Genomic DNA, 18,085 nt, shown 5'->3' on the forward strand with positions numbered 1-18,085 from the left:
AGTAGTAGGTGATTAATATTTAAGAAACTAAGTTAGAAAAAAGTGTTGGGTTAGCATTTTAGTTTTTTCTTCATTGGAAAAGGACACTCATTTTTTTTTTTTTTTTGTAATCATCACCCGAGGATATATTGTAAGCAGTGTGGTGGTGGGGGAGAGAAACATCAATGTGAGAGAGACGCATGGATTGATTGCCTCCCCGCACCACCCTGACGAGCGTGGGGGATCAAACTGCAGTCAAGGCATGTGCCCTTGACAGGAATCAAACCTGCCACTCTTTGGTTGGCAGGCTGATGCTCTATCCACTGAGCCAAACCGGCCAGGGCAAAGACGCTCATTTTAAATTATACCTTAAAATAAGTCAGTTTTTTGCTCTGTATGAAGATTTCTATGTAATAGATTTTCTTGATCTAGGTTTCCCAGCATAGCATGGAGTGTACTTCTAGAAATAATGAGAATTTCAGAACCAGTATGCCTCGGTTTACATACAAAATATTTTTAAAATTTATATTAAAATTAGAAGATTTTTAAATATCTTGAAAGCTGTATAAGGGAATTTGGTTTTAAGCCTTTTGTCAACGGTGAATGATCATTTTTTTTCTCTTATACTTGTCTTAATATTGAGTCTTTGTATTTACATAATAGATTTCATTTAGTTCAGTTTAGTTCCAGTATTTATTGAGTACATTTATTAGTAATTCCTTTTGAGATATGCTAAGTATAAAGTCAGTCATGTTAATGTAAGCAGGCTGTGAAATTTTTGAAAGCAACATTAATTTTAGATAATGTTTAACCTGTAACATTCCAGGCTAATTTACACACACAGAGGACCAAGGCTCCACAATGATGGGAAATCACTTCTGCCTTTTTGGGACAACACTCTAGCCGACTGAGCCACCGGCCGTGGCGCCTAATGTACTTTGACGAGCCAAAATGAGACATTGTGTTTATTTGACATACACAGTAGAGAAAATACCCATGGCGTTTGGCCAGCTCCTGGCTGGTCACTGATCTTTCAGGCTTTGTTTTGGTGGTGATGTCATAGGTGAGGAGCTCTCCTTGTCCCCACCTGTTGCCAGGGGAAGTGGGCTTCTTGCCATGTCACGAGAAAAGGAATCTTCTAAGACTCGCATGGACGATAAGATAACGTAGACATTTCTGCGGCTCAAACCCGAGTTTCCAGGGTCCCACTTCCCTCTGTCCCACCGAGGAAGAAGTCCCATTTTGCTTTCAGCAGAGCTGGGATTAAAGCTGTTGGCCAGAGTTTCTTTCTTTTCTTTTTTGAGAGAGAAACATTGATGTGAGAGTGAAACATCTATCGGCTGCCTCCTGCATGTGCACGGGAAGACGCCCAGCCAACCGAGCACCCTGGTCAGGGCCGTGGCCCAGTTTCCTTTCCATGTTCACACAGTGCAGTCCAGCACAGGCTGGCTTAGTCTGTGTTCCCAGCTGCAGTCCGGCAGCCCAGTGCGTGTGCGGTCACGCGGCTTCTCGGCACACAGGGCTATGGAGGGAGCACGGCCGGAGCAGAGCCTGAGGAACGAGAGCCAAGAGCGTGAACTATTTATTGTGGGGGATTATGTGTTCCCAAACTTCTGAGGGCTTGCAGGGGCCCCACCCCCTCTGGCCAGTGATCTCTGGTCCAGGTTAGACTGACAGGCTCCTTCCCTCCGTCACCCCGACTTCACTGTGCATTCATCTGTCTCCCCTTTGTCCCGTCCCTTCCCCCAGTGATCTGCAGGGATGGCTGGTGGCTCCCTGGGGAGTGCAAAGCTGTGCTTCCAGGTGCAGCTGCCCAGATGGCCCTGCTTCGAATGTCTGGCCTCCCTTTGCCCTGTTCCTATTATGAATAACTAGCTCATTACAACAGTATCAGTGACATCACTTCCTGTGTGAGCTGAGGATTGACCAGCATGTTCACATGTTGTCTAGGAAGAGACTGAGAACGGGAGTTTAGCAAGAGTTTACAAATCCTTTTCCTCCTTTTACAAAGCAAGGTTTTATTTGTCCTTTATAAATCCAGAGACAAATAAGCAAGCACTCAGGCCACCATCTCAGCTCAGTGTTTCGGCGTTTTCACACGTCTTTTCTGTGCGTGTGAGTAGCAGGAGTCGGCTGCGTGCGCTTTCCCCTCTGGAGCTGCCGGAGCTGCATTCTCCTGCCACCGCCCGGTTTCCTGCTCCTAGTTAATGGCTTTCTCTTTTCACTGAAGGCTGACGTCATAATTTAGATAGCAGCTTCCCAATTGTTGGCTATTTTGGTTTATCCCACTGTCTTTTTCTTTATTATAAATAAAGCCGTGATATGGCTTGAGGGTGATACCCAAAAGAAAGTCACATGGTCCAAGGTGTAAACGGTGTAACCGTCTTTCCTTTTTTGAGGAATAGTGAATATAGTACAGACTCATTTTCAGTTCTCCCATTTCTTGCTCACTAGCCACTTTTTTAAATCCTCACCCGAGGTATTTTTCTGTTTACCTTCAGATAAAGTGGGAGGGAGAGAGAGAGAGAGAAACATCGACTTGAGAGGGACACATCAACTGGTTGATTCCCACAGGACCCTGACCAGGGCTGTGGACCGAACCGCAACCGAGGTATGTGTCCTTGACCAGAATCAAACCTGTGACTCATTGGTTCGAGGGCAATGCTGTAACCGCTGAGCAAACTGTCCAGGGCACTAGCCACTTTTACTTAGCTATTTTATTAATCTCCTTTCTGTCATTGTTTCCTCCTTTGTTTGAAGAAGCATTTGATTTTATGGAATCAATACATCCCTTCTTAACAGTGGGAATTTCTTGCTGGGGGGCATGATCTTGGACACTGTGTTCTATTTAGTAAATATTAACTAAAGCCCTACTGTGTACCAGAGGGTAGCAACAAGAAGATGCCTAGGAATAGCTCTAAGCTCAGGGCTTGCCCAGGTTCACAACATTGCCAGCCCTGTGATGGGGAGGGTGTTAGTTATTTACTATCCTTTCCCCAGCACCCATCCAGCGGTTCTCAACCTGTGGGTTGTGACCCCTTTGGGGATCGAACGACCCTTTCACAGGAGTCGCCTAAGACATAACAGTAGCAAAATTACAGTTATGAAATAGCAACGAAAATAATTTTATGGTTGGGGGTGGCCACAACATGAGGAACTGTGTTAAAAGGTCGTGGCGTTAGGAAGGTTGAGAACCACTGATGGAAGCACCTAAGAGTACCTGACCCTTGGGAGGAGTTCAGCAATTAGGGAGTGACCGCATAGGGCTGAGTGTGTACACACCCTTACTTAGGACCACTCATGGGGAAGGTTTCTCTATGATGAAATCCTCTGTTCAGTAACTTGAAGTGGTCACTCATGGTCCAGTGTTATGTTTTCAGGGTCATCCGGTGAAATTTCACTGTTGCAGCTGGGCTGATTTATGCACATTTACTGGACACCAACTGTAGGCAGGATAACCTGCCCTGCAGGTGTCTGTAATTAAGGAGGCAGTCAGCAGACAAGACACTGTACTATAAGGGAGATGGAACAGGTGCTGAGAAAGAATGGATGGACTCTAGTTGAAGCCAAGCCACAACGTCAGGCCATTACTCACCTTGTCTGGATTTTGTTCTCTCAACACTTAGGGAAGTGGTTGGCCTGAGCCCTTGGATCTCTTTGAGGCACGTGGTCCTTTGATCCTTGTGACTGGCTCTGCAGAGCTGCGTGCCAAACCCCAGAAGACATACTCCAAAATCAGAGGGATAATAGGACTGTGTTTTCAGTTATTTTTATAGTTGGACCTAATATTTTTAAAGTGTGCATTATATTGTCTTCATGAGCTATAATTTAGTTTACTTACTGAACTTGTAAACATTGGTTAAAAATTAAAATTGTATTTATTGAAGTCCTTGAATGTTATGATCTTAAATATTGACTTTTCCTCTTCTTTCCCTTACAGCTGTTTGGGGCAACTTCGTTAATATGAGGTAATTAATTGTTTTTAATAATTTGGGTATTGTCCTTGGGTTTTGAGGACACATTTCAGTTGTTACATATACACCATTGATATCATGGGTTAATTGAAGTTAATTTTAAAAATTAAACTGAGTATTTTGCTATTGGGCTGTGTCTTTTCCTCTGTGGATCTTCTCGAGGAATGCAGCTGGTCCCTGGCCACGTGGGTGCTGAGACCACCTGTCTGTCCCAAGGACTTTCTCTGCATTATCTGTGTTGCCGAGTAGGGCAGGAGGGACACTTATAAAAGTAAACTTATTGTGTTAATGTTGAAAAAAGTCAGCAAAGCTCAATAAGTGTTCATTGTAAAAACAAATTTGGTGCTGTTGCTACCGTTTAAATGTAAAGAAAAATTCACCGCACTTTGATTTTCTTGGTCGCACACTAAAAGAATAGCAGTGCTCGTGGTGATGGAACTGGGTTGGAAGTTGAGGGTCGCTGTGTGCGGCTGCGCGGGCGAAGGGTGGCTGTGCCTCCACCAGGCTGTTCACGCTGGGGTGGCTTTGCAAGGTGGGCCCTTATTGGCTGCTTTCAGCCACCAGGGCTTGTGTGTGTCTCCTGACAAAGGGTTCTGTGTGTGGCTGGGTGGAGTGTTCCAATCCCACTTAAAGGAGCTCTGTTTATTTACTTGAAAAACTCCATTTTGTATTAAATCCCCAGGAAAGCCCAGAGTCAGACGTGTACTCCTGTAGACACACACCTCCTGCTTTGAAATCCCACGTTGGGTGTAATGTGAAAGTGAGGTTATTGAATAGAAGCAGCTGGTGCAATGGGGAGCCTTTGAGCTGGATTTAGATGTCCTCTGCCTGGCTGTCTGATTTCCTCTAGTGCACCCCTTCAGGAGGGAGTTGGCACATGGCTGATGCTGGGGGGGAGGGTAGTCTGCAGCCTGTGGTATGTGTTGGTGGAAATTGTTCAGAAATAACTCTTGAAGTCATAAAGCTTTTCAATTGATCTCAGTTTTGTAGCTTTCTACTCAACAGGTCTATCCAGGAAAACGGTGAAATAAAAATTGAAAAGAAGATTGAAGAGGTTAGTCTCCTCCATATTTTGCTTCTTCTATTTTTTTTTTCTTTATATTTACATACTTCAGGTCCTTTGCTTGTGCTGGTATCTTTGTTGTAGCAGCTTGATGCTGATCTATGATTTAGAGACCATCTCTCAAAAAATGATCCCTGCCTGGCTGGAGTGGCTCAGTTGGTTGAGCATTGTTCTGTGCACCGAAAGGTTGCTGGTTTGATTCCCAGTCAGGGCCCATACCTGGATTTCCAGTTCCATCCCCGGATGGGGCCTGTACAGACCACCAATCGATGTTTCTCTCTCTCTCTCCACCTTCCTCTCGATAAGCAAGCATGTCCTTGGGTGAGGATTAAAAAAAAATCCCTTATTTAATAGATTAATACTTGTTATGCTGTAGCTATAACTTTGTGTCAGTCTTTGTCCATTTTATAAAGGTGTGCTCTAGTAAAGCAAATTCTATCTTAAAGCTAAAAGAGTTTAAACTTTTATGTGACTTTATGGGTGGGCCTTTCCGGAGTTTCTTAGAGAAAGGGAAGTGATTACCTGTGCCAGGGATGGAGGCAAGTGCTAGCATCCACTCATCCAAGCAGATGCTGAAAGGAAAAAGGCCCATCTCAGATCCTAGGGCACAGGGAACATACAGAGTGTCCATAGGTGCAGATGGGGAAGTCACACACCTATCTCACGGAAAGCTAGCTCCTCTGGTTGGTAACACACCTTCTGTTTTAGAATAATTGCTTATGTTTTAGTCAAATGTAGATATGGATAGACTATTGTAACATGGGCCTGGAAGGAATGTGGAGTTCCTCATTTTCACTTGAACCCAGATGCTGGCTTCCTGGGGAGGCCCTTGGATTGCCCTTGTCGTTCTGCCCACACTCCTGGTGTGGACACAGAGATAGGGGTGGACTCATAGCCTCTGACTTCTGTGCTGGGGCTGATCCCCTGGGGATAACATGCAGAAACAAGATGTAAAGATTTTGTGGGCAACAATTAGGGGAATTTTAGTTCCTGAACAGACATCAGTAGTGCCTATTTTTATAAGCCTGAACCACCTTTAATACTGTCATAGTAAGGTAGGAAAGTAAAAACATTCATTTTTTTAGAGACATATGCATTTATGGAGTATCACTTCCAGTGTGCAATTTATCATGTGGATTCTAGAATTGTGATTGAAGTGCTGTAACTTAACTTCAAACTGCGAGTGAGTCGTAGGAGAAACTAGAATCTGTTTGCATGACGTCATGCCCGTCCGAGCATCAGAGTGAGCTGCGCGTGCTGGAGCTCTGTGTCTGCTGTAGAACTGATACTGGTTATTTCTGTTTTAGATTGTTGAGCCACTTAGAGAGAAAATAAGAGATTTGGAAAAAAGGTATGTATACTTTTTCTTTTGCATTTAGGAATATGCTTATATCTTAGCTATTGATCTTAGAAGGTCAATGTCTTATATAAATTTATCTCAACCGAGTCACCAATTTCTTAGTATGAAAAATATAAGGCACTCTCAAGACAACAACTTTTTCATAACAAGGTAAATTTTTACCCTAAAATTTGGATGAAATGTTTTTAAACTTTTTTCTTTTGTCATTAAGAACTATTTGTTTTCTTTTTTTAAAAATCACTTTTTATTTTTATTTATTTAAAAATATTTATTGTTGGATGTAAAATGTATTACAGATGTTCCACATTTTTCCCCCATTGACACCCTCCTCCCCACTCCCACCCCCCTCCCACCTTTTCCCACACTATTGTCTGTGTCCATTGGTTATGCATATAAGTTCTTTGGTTTATCCCCCCCCCCCCACACCCAACCCCTTTCCCTTTGAGGTTTGTCAGTTCAGTCTAGCAATGAATTTGTACTTCTTAATCCCTTCACCTTTTTCACCCATTCCCCCAACCCCCCTCCCAACTGGCAACCAACAAAATGTTTTCTGTATCTATGAGAATGTTTCTGTTCTACCTGTTCATTTTGTTTGTAGATTCCATTGTTGATAGATATGTATTCATTGCCATTTTGTTTGTTCATATATTTTATCTTTTTCTTCAAAAAGACCCTTCATCATTTCATATAATAACGGTTTGGTGGTGATGAACTCCTTTAACTTTTTCTTTTCTGGGAAACTCTTTATATGTCCATCGATTCTAAATGACAGCTTTGCAGGATAGAGTAATGTTGGTTGTAGGTTCTTGCTTTTCCTCACTCTGAATATTTCTTGCCACTCCCTTCTGGCCTGCAAAGTTTCTTTTGAGAAATCAGCTGACAGCCTAATGGGAACTCCCTTGTAGGTAACTAGCTGCCTTTCTCTTGCTACTTTTGAGATTCTCTCTTTGTCTTGAACCTTTTGCATTTTGATGATGATGTGTCTTGGTGTGGGCCTCTTGGGGTTCATCTTATTTGGGACTCTCTGTGCTTCCTGGACTTGTATGTCTGTTTCCTTCGCCAAGTTAGGAAAGTTTTCTGCCATTAGTGTTTCAAACAGGTTTTCGATTTCTTGTTCTCGCTCTTCTCCTTCTGGCACCCCCAAGATGCGAATGTTGGCACGCTTGAAGTTGTCCTTACACTATCCTCATTTTTTTGGATTCTTTTTTCTTTTTGCTGTTTTTTTTTGATTGGGGATTTTTTGCTTCCTTATATTCCAAATCGATGGTTTGCTCCTTGGAGTTACGTATTCTATTATTGAAGCTGTGTAAATTATTCTTTATTTAAGTTAATGCCTCCTTCAATTCTAACTGTGTATCCATGATTTCTGCCTGGTCCTTTTTTATGCTCTTGAGGCCCTCCTTAAGTTCACTGAGGTTCTCACTAAGTTCATTGAGCATGCTTATAAGCAGTATTTTGAACTCAGTATCTTTTAGGTTGCTTATCTCCATTTCACTTAGTTCTTTTCTTGGGGTTTTGTTCTGTTCTTTCATTTGGGACCTGTTTCTTTGTCTCCTCATTTTGGCTGCCTCCCTGTGTTTGTTTCAGTGTATTACTTAATAAGAGGTATGGGGCTAGCTGAGACCAGATGCTGCTTGTTTGAAAGAATTTAGGAAAAACCTGAAGTAGGATCCAAGACAGGCCAATCCTATGGTTAAGCAAGTGGCAACTGCTTGGGTGGGCCTGAAAGTTGGGCGGAGCGGGGCCTCAGGGAGTCAGCAGGGCGGGGCTACCAGTGTGAGCCAGGTTGCTGGTGTCCCAGATATGGCTTCTGTCTGCCGCCCCAGGGAAGGGCTCACCAAAGGAACAAAGACCTCTGACAGCACATTTGTCCCGGAGAAAGCCCCCTCTCCAGCCCTTGCTCCAGTGCCAAACAGCTCAGTTCTTCCCTGTGTGTCTCTGGCGCCCCTCGAGCTGCCTCCCCTCCAAGCTTAGAGGGAGAGAGTCCGATAAGTCCGTGCGCGGGCCCTTTAGGGAGCTGCCTGGGGCGCCAGCTGCTTCAGCCTCCCTGAGCCTCAGTTCCCGCTGGTTTTTCCAGCCAGAAGTGATGGGGATTCTCTTCCTGGCACTGGAACCTTGAGCGGGGCACCTGGTGTGGGACGGGGACCCCTCAGTCCTCAGGAAGGACCTTCCCAGCCGAGGTGTCCTCCTGATTTTTATCCGCCACACGTGGGTGTGGGACCAACCCCTCCGCCTCCGCCCCTCCTACCAGTCTCATGTGGCTGCTGCTTTCATTCCGTAGTTGTAGGACTTCCATTCAGCTTGATTTCAGGTGGTTTTGAATGATGGTTGTTCTGTAGTTGTAACTTTGATGTGGTTGTGGGAGGACGCGATACTGCGTTTACCTACCCGCCATCTTGACCGGAAGTCTCTCACTTTTTTATTTTTTAATTACTGCTCACATATATTATTGTATTAGTTTCAGACGTACACCCTAGGGATTAGATATTACATAACTAAGTGAGCATCCTAATAAATGTTGCACCCATCTGATACTATATGTATTTAATAGGATATTATTGTCTATATTCCTTATGCTATACTTTACATCCCCATGACTATTCTGTAACAGCCAGTTTGTACTTCTTAATCTCTTCACGTTTTTCATTCATTCCCTCAACCTTTTATCTGGCAACCGTCAAAATATTCTTTGTATCTATAAGTCTATTTCTGTTCTGCTTGTTGGCTTACTTGTTTTTTAGATTCAATTGTTGATAGGTATGTATTATTGCCATTTTTTTGTTCATATTTATTATCTTTTTTTCTTCTTAAAGAAGACCCTTTAATAGTTCATATAATCTGGTTTGGTTGTGATGATGTCCTTTAGCTTTTTCTTGTCTGGTAAGCTCTTTATATGTCCTTCAATGCTAAACGATAGCTTTGCTGGGTATAGTAATCTTGGTTATAGGTTCTTGCTTTTCATCACTTTGAATGTGTCTTGCCACTCCCTTCTGGCATGCAAAGGTTCTGTTGAGAAATCAGATAATAGTCTTACGGGAGCTCCCTTATAGGTAACTAACTAATTTTCTGTTCCTGCTTTTAAGATACTCTCTTTGTCTTTAACCTTTTGCATTTTAATTATATGTCTTAGTGTGGACCTGTTTGGTTACATTCTGTTTGGGACTCTCTGTGCTTCCTGGACTTGTATGTCTATATTTCCTTGACCAGGTTAGGGAAGTTTACTGTCATTACTTTTACAAATAGGTTTTGAATTTCTTGCTCTCGCTTTTCTTCTGGCACCCCATGATGCGATTTTGATATATTTAAAGTTGTCTTAGAGGCTCCTTACACTATCTTAATTTTTTGGGGTTCTTTTTGCTGTTCTCATTGGGTGTTTTTTGCTTTTTTGTATTTCAAGTCATTGATTTGATTCATGACTCCATTTGCGCTACTCTTGATTCCCTGTAAATTAGTCTTTATTTCAGTTAGTATATCCTTCATTTCTGACTGGTCCCTTTTTTGTGCTCTTGAAGTTCTCACTAAGTTCATTGAACATCCTTATAACCAATGTTTTGAACTCTGCATCCAGTAAATTGTTTGCCTCCGTCTTGTGAGTTCTTTTTCTGGAGTTTTGTTCTTTTCTTTCATTGGGACATGTTTCTTTGTCTCCTCATTTTGGCAGCCTCCCTGTGTTTGTTTCTGTGTATTAGGTAGAGCTGCTACATCTTTCAGCCTTGGTAGATTGGCCTAATGCAGATGTTCTGTAGGGTCCAGTGACATAGCCCAGCCCATCACCCAAGCTGGGTTCTTAAGGTGTGCCTTCTGTGTAGGCTGTGCACATCCTCCACTTGTAGTTGAGCTTGGATTGGTGTTGGCATGTCAGTGGGAGGCACTTATCCCCAGGCTGATCAGCTGCTAGGACTGGCTGAAACTACCAATGTCCAACCTTGTACCACAGTGGAGGATCAGCTGTGCAGCCACCCACCTCACAGAGCAGTACTTACTGCAGTGTGGCTCTGGTTCCCACTGAGTCTGCCCCTTGAGTGTGTCACTCGTGGAGGTGGTTCGGTGGTGCTTCGATGTGGTCTGAAGTTGTCGACTGGGTGTGCTGGCTCTGGGGCCTCCTGGAGGTGTAGGACAAGGTCAGCCATCAGCTGTGTTCTGCCTCGGGCCACCTGGCTTGAGGTACAAAGCAATCTGCAGATGGCTGCTACTTGTGGTAGTCTTCGAGGTTCCCAGGTGAGGCCATGCTGTGAGCCAGGGCTGGCTGCTACTGTTGGGCATGCGGCTTCTTAGTGAGAGATGCAAGGCACGCTGCGGCCGGATACTGCGTGTTTGAGAGATTTTAGGAAACTCTGGAGCATGAGCCAAGATAGGCCATTTGTATGGAAAAGTCACTGGAAACAGCTTGGGTGGGCCAGCAAGTTAGGTGAGGCATAGTCTCAGGAATCACCAAGGTGGGACAAACAGTATGAGCCAGGTTGATGGAGACTTGGACATGAAATCCATCTGCCAGCTCTGAGGGGGACAGTCTCAGAAAAGGATCAGTGGCCTCTGCCAGCACTTCTGTCTGGGAGAAAGCTCCTCTCTAGCTCTCGCCCTGATGCTGGACAATTCACTTCTTCCCCATATGTCTCTGGTGCCTTTCGAGCTGCTGACCTAGCACTGAAGCTCAGAGGGGAGAGTCCGAGTAAGTCCACGTGCGGGCCCTTTAAGAGGAATGCTTGGGACTACAGGAGCTTTCATCTCACTCAGCCACAGTCCCCACTGGTTTTTACAGCCAGTCATTATGGGGACTTCTCTGGGCACTGGAGCCCTGGGCTGGGGGGCCTGGTGTGAGGCTGGGACACCGAGCTCCTCATAGGGGGACCTTTGGAACTGAGATATCCCTCCCAATTTTTATTTACCTCATGCGCGACCAGCCATTTCCACGTCTTCACCCCTCCTGCTAGTCTCAGTGTGTCCCTAATTGCAGGACTTCAGTCACCAGATTTCAGGTGGCTGTGAATGGTGGTTCTTCTATAATTTAGTTTTCAAGAACTATTTCTTTTCTTTAAAAAAATATTTTTTATTGACTATTTTAGAGAGAGATGAAGGGAGAGAGACAGACAGACAGACAGACATCGAGTTGTTGTTCCAGTTACACATACATTCACTGGTTGATTCTTATATGTGCCCTGATTGGGGATTGAACCTGCAACCCTGGCACATTGGGGTGACTCTCCAACCAACTGAGCCACCTGGCCAGGGCTGTCAAAAACTATAACTGATGAAAGCTATGGATTCTGTCCAAGGGGGTTATTCTTTATTAATGTATATATGATGGATGTATTTATTTATTTGAATTAATTATTTCAGGGGTCTTCCTGAATCCCAACGAAAGATCCTATGTTAAGAGTTCTTCCTTTAATATCCTCTATTAGTTTGATTTTTTTTTTTGTTAGAGTGGGAGGGGGAGAGAGAGAGAAACATTGACGTGAAAGGGACACATCGAGTGGTTGCCACCCACACAACCCAACCAGGGGACAAACTGCAACCGAGGCACGTGCCCTTAGCGGGAACCGAACCCGTGTCTCTCTGGACCGCAGGCCGACGCTCCAACCACTGAACCAAGCCGGCCAGGGCAATATCCTCCATCAGTTTGATTTTTACAAACTATGATGATCTGAGTAAATGTCTACATAAATGATTTTGCTTTTCCCCATTTGAGTGTAATACCCAAGTTGTTAAGACATTGGAAGAAGAGAGGATCTGAGTCTATTGAAATCTTTCTTTTCTAAACCCTGTGCATTTCTAAATTCCTGACATTTAATTCCATACAAGGTGAGGCTAAGCCTTTCTCTCAGCTTCTGCAAGGTGGTCAGGTGGTTTCTAGCATATATTGATTAGTCTAAGAGAGTTATTTCCAAAACAAGCAAAGAGATAAGAAAGAGGATGATCTGTGATCTGTCATGTTGAGCCATTTATTTGCTTTTATCACCAAAATGCATCAGGAAGTTTTCAGAGCTGAGTCCAGGTAAGGTGGCTGGGAGTGAAGAATTGTGTGATATGGTGGAAACTTTTACTTAAATCAGATTGCAAAGAAAATTTCTCCTCACCCTTTGTCTTGGTGGTTCTGTTGCAGTTTTCCCCCTCTCTCTAGTCTCTAGAACTTTTTCCTTGACTGTATTTGGAAAACTTTATGTTACTGTAGTAACAGTTGGGTCTTAGAAGTTTACAAAAGAAAAATGATAACATTAAACTTTATGTAATTTTTTTTCTTTTCTTGGAATGAGTTTGTCTGATGTGCGCCACATTGTGCAAGCCTTTTAAGTCCAGAATAAAGGGGAAGGCGTGGAGAGCGATTGTCTTTCTATGACTTGGTGTTTTCATTAAATGATTAAAGAGGAATAAGGATACATAAAGTTCATCAATCAAAAGGTGTTTAGGCATTTTCTTCTGGTCCTTAATTTTAGTTTATATGTGTCAGGGAAACAATTAATTTAAACTCTTACTGGAGTAAAAGTTGTTAGTATTTTTAACAGATTCGTTTAGTAATGAAAGATTGTTATTTGTACTTAAAATCATTTTTACCATGATTTGCTGCTGAAATTATACTGCCTATAAAATTCCATTGGATGAGAGCCATACTTTATTTCTGTCTTCTATATGACTGACATAATTTGAGATTTTAATTGAAGCTTAAAAAAATAGAAATAACCCACTACAGGTTTTATGTTTGTCAAAAGAAAAAAAATCTGCCTACCAGCAGTCATTTTCTTTAGAGAATAATAATATTTATTTATCTGTGAGAAGATCACCTGTCTAGAAGGCAGTGGCTTACATACATGATCCTTTAAATGCGCGAATTATAGAATTCCCTTTGATGTTTTCCTGATGTTCTTTGTACTTTTAAAGAAATTGAGATAACATGAGCACATATGTTAGTTTTTGGTATACAACTTAATAATTCAGCATTTATGTACACTACGCAGCGATCACCACAGTCTAGTTATCATCCATTACCATGGACAGCTGACCCCCTGCTCCCATTACGCCCATCACCCAAACTCCTTCCCATCTGACAAACATGAATCTGTTCTCTGTATATATGATTTTTGTTTTGTATTGCTTGGTCATTTGTTTTGTTTTTTAGATTTCACATGTAAGTGACATCACACAGTACTTACCTTTCACTTAGCATAATACCCTCAAAAATCCATTTATGTCACAAATGCCAAAATTTCTTTCTTTTTTTTTTTTTTTTTTTTTATGGCTGAGTTGTATTGCATTGTATAAATGTACCACAAGGTCTTTTTATATTCATCCATTTGATGGGCATTCAGGTTGTTTTCATATCTTGGCTATTGTAAATAATGCTGCAGTGAACATAGGGGTGCATATATCTTTTCAAATTAGGGTTTTTCCGTTTTTTAGGATAAATACCCAGAGGTGGAATTGCTAAATCACATGGTGGTTCTACTTGTACTTTCTGGAGGCACTGCCATTCTGGTTTCCACGGTGGCCGCCCTGCTTCCCTGCCCACCACAGTGCACGCGGTCCTCCTCGGCCTCCCAGCGCGCATGCTGGTCTTTGTGAGAACAGCCATCTGACAGGTGTGGGGTCCTGTCTCACTGTGGTTTTGATTTGCATTTCCCTGACGATTAGTGACATTGAGCATATTTTCTTGTACCTGCTGGACATTTGTATGTCTTTTTTTGAAAAATGTCTATTCATATCCTCTGTACCTTTTTTAATTAGTTGTTTATTTTGTGTTATTGAGTGTATGAATTCTTTATATATTTTGGATTTAATATATGAGAGTTGCAAATATTTTCCATTTAGTTGGTAATCTTTTTCGTTTGTTGCTGTTTCCGTCACTTTTTGGTTTGATGAAATCTTACTTATTTATTTTTGCTTTTGTTGCCATTGCTTTTAGAGTCAGATCCAAGAAATCATCACCAAGACCAATGTCAGGGAGCTTGCTGCCTGCATTTCCTTCTAGGAGTTTTCAGGTTTCAGGTCTTAGTTTAAGTCTTCAGTCCATTTTGACTTTATTATTTTCTGTGGAGTTAGGGAGTGGTCCGGTTTAATTTTTTGCATGTTGCTGTTTAGTTTTTCAACACCACTTATTGAAGAGGTTATCTATTTTTCATAGAATATTCTTGCCTCCTTTGTCTTAAATTAATTGACCACATATTCACGCGTTTATTTATTCCCTCTATTCTGTTCCATTGATCTGTGCATCTGTTCTTATGCCGCACTGTTTTGCTTACTATAGCTTTGTACAGTTTGATATCAGGGAGCATGATGCCTCCAGCTTTGTTCTTCTTTCTCAAGATTGCTTTGGCTACTTGGGATCTTTTGTGGTTCCATAAAAGTTTAGGATTGTTTTATTTCAGTGAAAAATGTCATTGAAATTTTGATAGAGATTGTACTGAATGTAGATTGCTTTGGGTAATAGGGATTTTTAAAACACTATTAATTCTTCCAGTCCATGAACATGAAATATCTTTCTATTTATTTGTGTCTTTTATTTTATTTTATTTTATTTTAATCATTTCCTTATATTTTTCAGAGTACATGTCTTTCACCTCCTGGGTTAAATTTATTCCTAGGTATTTTATTATTTTGATGCAATTGTAAACGAGGTTGTTTTCCTAGTTTCTCTTTCTGGTAGTTCATTGTTAGTGTATAAAAAAGAAACATTTTTGCATATTGAATTTGTACCCTGTAGCTTTACCGAATTTGTTTATTTGTTCTAACAGTTTTTAGTGGTCTTTAGGGTTTTTTGTTTATAAAACATGTATGTGAATAGTGACAGTTCTACATCTTTCTTCTCAATTTGGATGCTTTTTATTTCTTTTTCGTGCCTAATTGCTTTGTCTGGACATCCGTTATATTGAATAAAACTGGTGACAGTGGGTCTCCTTATCTCATTCCTTGTCTTAGAGGAAAAACTTTCCGCTTTTCACCGTTGACTATGATGTTAGGTGTGTGCTTGCCATATTTGGCCTTTATTATGTTGAGATAAGTTTTGTCAATTCCCACTTACTAATTATTAAGAATTTTGTTTTGTAAACAGATACTGAGTTTTGTCAAGTACTTTATCCCTATCTATTGATAATGATCATAAAATTTTTATCTTTTATTTTGTTATTATGGTGGATCACATTGATTCATATGTGAATGTTGAATCATCCTTGCATCCCTGGAATTTCCACTTGATCATGGTAGTATGATCATTTTAATGTACTGTTAAATTCAGTTTGCTGTTATTTTGTTGTGGATTTTTACACCTATATTCATCAGGTATATTGGCCTGTACTTTTCTTTTTTATGGTGTCCTTTTTGGGTCTTGAAATTAGGGTAATTTAGGCCTCCTAAAATGAGTTTGGAAGTAGTCTATCCTCCAGTTTTTTAGAAGATTTTGAGGAAGATGGATATTAAATCATTTTTGAATGTTCGAGAGAGTTCACCAGTGAAGCCATCTGTTCCTGGACTTTTAAAAAAATTACTATTAAAAGGTTTTTGGAATTGGGGGGACACTAGCTCATTAAATACACAGGTTTTAGGTGTACGCTTCTATAACACATTATCTGCATATCATATTGTGTGTTTGTGACCCCAGCCAAGTCTCCTCCATCACCATTTATCCCCCCTACACCCTCTCCTACCTCCCTCCACCACCTTTTCCCTCCAGTGATCACAATACTGTGTGTGTGAGTATAAGGTTTTTTTTTGAGAGGGAGATAGGAACATTGATGTGAGAAACATCGATTGTTTGCCTCCTACACACGCCCTACTGAGCATCGAACCCACAACCCAGGCATGAGCCCTGACCTGGAACTGAACTGGGACCTCTCAGTCCATGGGATGATGCTCAATCCACTGAGTCATACTGGCTGGACGTTGAGTTCAGGTCTTCCACCTCCTTGGTTACATTTATTCCTATGTATCTTCTTTTTCTTTTTTTTGTTTTGATGCCATTGTAAATGGGATTGTGATTTAGTTTCTCTCTCTGAGAGTTCATTATTGTTGTATAAAAATGCAACTGAGCCCAGCCAGTGTGGCTCAGTGGTTGAAGGTCAACCCATGCACCAAGACGTGTCCCTGGTTTGATTCCTGGTCAGGGCTCATGCCTGGGTTGTGGGCTCAATCCCCAGTAGGGGGCGTGCTGGAGGCAGCTGATTGATATTTCTCTCTCATTGATGTTTCTGTCTCTCCTTCTCCCTTTCTTTCTAAAAGTCAATGAAGAAGAAAAAATTAAAAAAAAAATTTAAGAAATATATATTTTAAAAAAATGCAACTAATTTCTGGATGTTTATTTTGTATTTTGCTACTTTACTGAGTTCATTTATCAGTTCTAGTAGTTTTTGCTGGAATGGTTAGGGCTCTGTATATAAAGTATCATGTTATCTACAAATAATGACAGTTTTACGTTTTCCTTTCCAATTTGCATTCCTTTTTATTTCTTGTCTTGTCTGATTGCTGTGGATGGGCTTTCAGTGCTATGTTGAATAAGAGTGGTGAAAGCAGACATCCTGTCTTGTGACCAACCTTAAGGGAAACACTTGCAGCTTTTTCACATTGAGTATGATATGGGTTGTTATAAATGGCCTTTATTACATTGAGGTATGTTTCCTCTATTTCCATTTTGCTGAGAGTTTTATTCCTAAATGGTTGCTAGATTTTTCCAAATGCTTCTTCTGCATCTAATGATAGAATCATATGAATTTTTTTTAATCCTCCCCCGAGGACATCTCTCCATTGATTTTTCTTAGAGTGAGAGGGAGGGAGGAAGAGAGGGGGAGAGAGACAGAGAGAACAGTGATATGAGAGAGACATATTGATTGGTTGCCTCTCACATGCGTTCTAATAGGGCTGGGGACATGCCCTTGACTGGGAATGGAACCCACAATTCTTCAGTGGGTGGGCAGAGTTGTTCTAACCGCTGAGCAACTCTGGCCAGGGCATTAGCTGTAACTTTTGTGATTTTATTTGTTTGAATCTCTCTCTCTCTTTTAGTAAGTCTAGAAAAAGGTTTATAAATTTATTTTAAGGAAGCAGGTCTTAGTTTCATTGATTTTATTATATTGTCTTTATTCCCACTCTGATTTTTCTTTTTCTTTTTCTACTAACTTTGTTCTTCCTTTTCCAGTTTCTTTAGGTGTAAAGTTACAGTGTTTATTTTAGATTTTTCTCATATTTTTCAGTAGGCCTGTGTGAGTTATAAACTTCCTTTTTATTTATTTATTTTTATCTTCACCCGAGGACATTTTTGCATTTATCCTCAGATAGACTGGGAGGGAGAGAGGGAGGAAGAGAAAGAGAGAAACATCGATGCAAATGAGACACATCGAGTGTTTGCCACCCACACGGCCCCAACCGGGACTGGGACATAATGTAACTGAGGTACGTGCCCTTATAGGGAATCGAACCTGGGACCAGAGGGTCCATGGGCAAGTGCTCTAACTGCTGAGCCAATCCGGCCAGAGCTAAACTTCCTTTTTATAACTGCTTTTGCTGTGTTTCAAAGATCTTGGTATGTTATATTTGCATTTCCTTTTGTTTCAAGGTGTTTCTTAATTTCACCTCGGTTTTTTGTTGAACCAATGGTTCAGTAGCATGTTGTTTAATCTTCACATATATTTTTTTTTTTTTTCAGTTTTCTTCTTGAAACTGCTTTCTAGTTTTATGCCATTTTGGTTGGAAAAGATGCTTATTATGATTTCAGTCTTCTTAAGTTTA

At 41.3% G+C, this 18,085-nt stretch overlaps 1 protein-coding gene across 13 annotated transcripts in view; it reads left to right on the forward strand.

Annotated features, from left to right (window-relative positions):
- The window catches only part of UXS1 (UDP-glucuronate decarboxylase 1), a 111,133-nt gene that overhangs the window by 21,274 nt on the left and 71,774 nt on the right, over positions 1-18,085 (forward strand). For 5 of the 13 annotated variants that reach the window (XM_036262633.1, XM_036262641.1, XM_036262636.1 and 2 more), the window contains exons 2-4: positions 3,920-3,947; positions 4,944-5,007; positions 6,324-6,367. In XM_036262633.1, the coding sequence (XP_036118526.1) occupies positions 3,920-3,947; positions 4,944-5,007; positions 6,324-6,367 (136 nt within the window). Of the gene's footprint in view, positions 1-3,919; positions 3,948-4,635; positions 4,714-4,935; positions 5,008-6,323; positions 6,368-18,085 lie in introns of all 13 variants that reach the window. The other 8 variants (XM_036262634.1, XM_036262638.1, XM_036262642.1 and 5 more) reach the window with 3 other exon arrangements.

The sequence above is a fragment of the Molossus molossus genome, unplaced genomic scaffold, assembly GCF_014108415.1.
Source record: "Molossus molossus isolate mMolMol1 unplaced genomic scaffold, mMolMol1.p scaffold_m16_p_15, whole genome shotgun sequence".
NCBI lineage: Eukaryota > Metazoa > Chordata > Mammalia > Chiroptera > Molossidae > Molossus > Molossus molossus.